This window comes from Sardina pilchardus, chromosome 14 (genome assembly GCF_963854185.1).
Source record: "Sardina pilchardus chromosome 14, fSarPil1.1, whole genome shotgun sequence".
Taxonomy (NCBI): Eukaryota; Metazoa; Chordata; class Actinopteri; order Clupeiformes; family Clupeidae; genus Sardina; species Sardina pilchardus.
Genome location: NC_085007.1, coordinates 6,290,962 through 6,293,461, shown reverse-complemented (window position 1 = coordinate 6,293,461; position 2,500 = coordinate 6,290,962). Strand labels below are relative to the sequence as shown.

Here is a 2,500-nt window from a genome sequence, read left to right as displayed (position 1 = left end):
GTCAGACAGACACACAGACAGACCGACAGCTGTTGCAGGTGGCCCAGCGCCCTGACCAGAGAGAGACAGGACAGGGTCAGACAGACACACAGACAGATGGACAGTTGCTACAGGTGACCCAGCGCCCTGACCGAGCGAAAGAGAGAGAGAGAGAGAGAGAGAGAAAGACAGGAAAGGGTTTGCCAGACAGACAGACAGACAGACAGACAGGCAGACAGACAGACAGGCAGACAGACAGACCAGTGCCCGTTGCAGGTGGCCCAGAGCCTTGACAGAGAGATACAGGAGAAGTGCCCTCTGTGTATGTCCACTGCTAATACTGTACCTGTCCCCTCATTAAAGTGTGTGCCCGCTGCTATACTGTACCTGTGCCCTCTCTAGAGTGTGTGCCCGCTGCTATACTGTACCTGTGCCCTCTCTAGAGTGTGTGTGTCCGCTGCTATACTGTACCTGTGCCCTCTCTAGTGTGTGTGCCCGCTGCTATACTGTACCTGTGCCCTCTCTAGAGTGTGTGCCCGCGGCTATACTGTACCTGTGCCCTCTCTAGTGTGTGTGCCCGCTGCTATACTGTACCTGTGCCCTCTCTAGAGTGTGTGCCCGCTGCTATACTGTACCTGTGCCCTCTCTAGAGTGTGTGTGTCCGCTGCTATACTGTACCTGTGCCCTCTCTAGAGTGTGTGTGTCCGCTGCTATACTGTACCTGTGCCCTCTCTAGAGTGTGTGCTGCACCTGTGCCCTCCCTAGAGTGTGTGTGTCCGCTGCTATACTGTACCTGTGCCCTCTCTAGAGTGTGTGTGTCCGCTGCTATACTGTACCTGTGCCCTCCCTAGAGTGTGTGTGTCCGCGGCTGTACCTGTGCCCTCTCTAGTGTGTGTGTCCGCGGCTGTACCTGTGCCCTCTCTAGAGTGTGTGCCCGCTGCTATACTGTATCTGTGCCCTCTCTAGAGTGTGTGTGTCCACTGCTATACTGTATCTGTGCCCTCTCTAGTGTGTGTGCCCTCTCTAGTGTGTGTGTGTCCGCTGCTATACTGTACCTGTGCCCTCTCTAGAGTGTGTGTGTCCACTACTATACTGTATCTGTGCCCTCTCTAGAGTGTGTGTGTCCACTGCTATACAGTACCTGTGCCCTCAGAGTGTGTGTGTCCACTACTGTACCTGTGCTAGGAGAAGTGCCCTCTGTGTGTGTCCGCTGCTATACTGTATCTGTACCCTCTCTAGAGTGTGTGTGTCCACTGCTATACTGTACCTGTGCCCTCTCTAGAGTGTGTGTCCACTGCTATACTGTGCCCTCTCTAGAGTGTGTGTGCCCGCTGCTACGCTGTACCTGTGCCCTCTCTAGTGTGTGTGCCCGCTGCTATGCTGTACCTGTGCCCTCTCTAGTGTGTGTGCCCGCTGCTATGCTGTACCTGTGCCCTCTCTAGAGTGTGTGCTGTACCTGTGCCCTCTCTAGAGTGTGTGTGCCCGCTGCTATGCTGTACATGTGCCCTCTCTAGAGTGTGTGCCCGCGGCTATGCTGTACCTGTGCCCTCTCTAGAGTGTGTGCCCTCTCTAGTGTGTGTGCCCGCTGCTGTGCTGTACCTGTGCCCGTTGCCCAGGCCGCTGTAGGCCCGCTCCTGGTCCTGCAGGTGGTTGAGGCTCTGTGCCACGGCCAGGTGCTGCTCGTAGTGCTTGATGGCCTCCTCGTGGTCGCCCAGGGCGTCGTAGCAGTCGCCCAGGTTACCGTAGGCGCGGCCGCGCTCGAGCGAGGCCTGCGAGGAGCTCAGCTGCTGCAGCGTGGCCAGCTGCTGCTCGAAGAAGCCCAGCGCCTCCTCCACCACGCCCATGTTCATCTTGGTGATGCCCATGTTGCCATAGACGCGCGCCTCCGCAGACGGCTCCTGCACAGACGACACACGCGCGTCAGTATCCCATAATAACCCAGACGTCAGTAACCCAGAACCCAAACATCACATCAGTATCCCATAATAACCCAGACGTCAGTAACCCAGAACCCAAACATCACATCAGTATCCCATAACCCATACACCAGTAACCCATAACCCATACACCAGTAACCCATACCCAAGCATAAACACACACACACACACACACACACACACACACACACACACTGACATACACACATAAAGTACACACACACACACACTAACATACACACACATACAGTACACAAAGACATGCACACATATATTTATACACACTACACAGACACAACACACAAACACACACACACACGCACACACATACAACCTGCGGTGCCAGTCGAGTGGTTGTGTGTGCGTGAGGGTCGGTACGGTACCCACCTTGAGCCGCTGTGCCAGCTGCAGCTGGTCCTGGTAGCAGTGGAGCGCCAGCTCGTAGTGGCCCTGCGCCATGTGCACGGCGGCCAGGCGGCCGTGCGCCTGCAGCTCCCCCTGCTGGTCGCACAGCTGCCGCTGCACGTGCAGCTCCTGCGTGTGGTAGGCCAGCGCGCGCTCGTACTGCTGCAGCAGCCGCTGGG

At 56.6% G+C, this 2,500-nt stretch overlaps 1 protein-coding gene across 1 annotated transcript in view; it reads right to left on the bottom strand.

Moving 5' to 3' along the window:
- The window catches only part of LOC134100510 (tetratricopeptide repeat protein 28-like), a 57,356-nt gene that overhangs the window by 15,874 nt on the left and 38,982 nt on the right, over positions 1-2,500 (bottom strand). The window contains exons 7-8 of the mRNA XM_062553732.1: positions 2,304-2,500; positions 1,579-1,877 (exon numbers count right to left, since the gene is read on the bottom strand). The exon at positions 2,304-2,500 is cut by the window's right edge and continues 864 nt beyond it. Coding sequence (XP_062409716.1) covers positions 1,579-1,877; positions 2,304-2,500 — 496 coding nt within the window. The remainder of the gene's footprint in view (positions 1-1,578; positions 1,878-2,303) is intronic.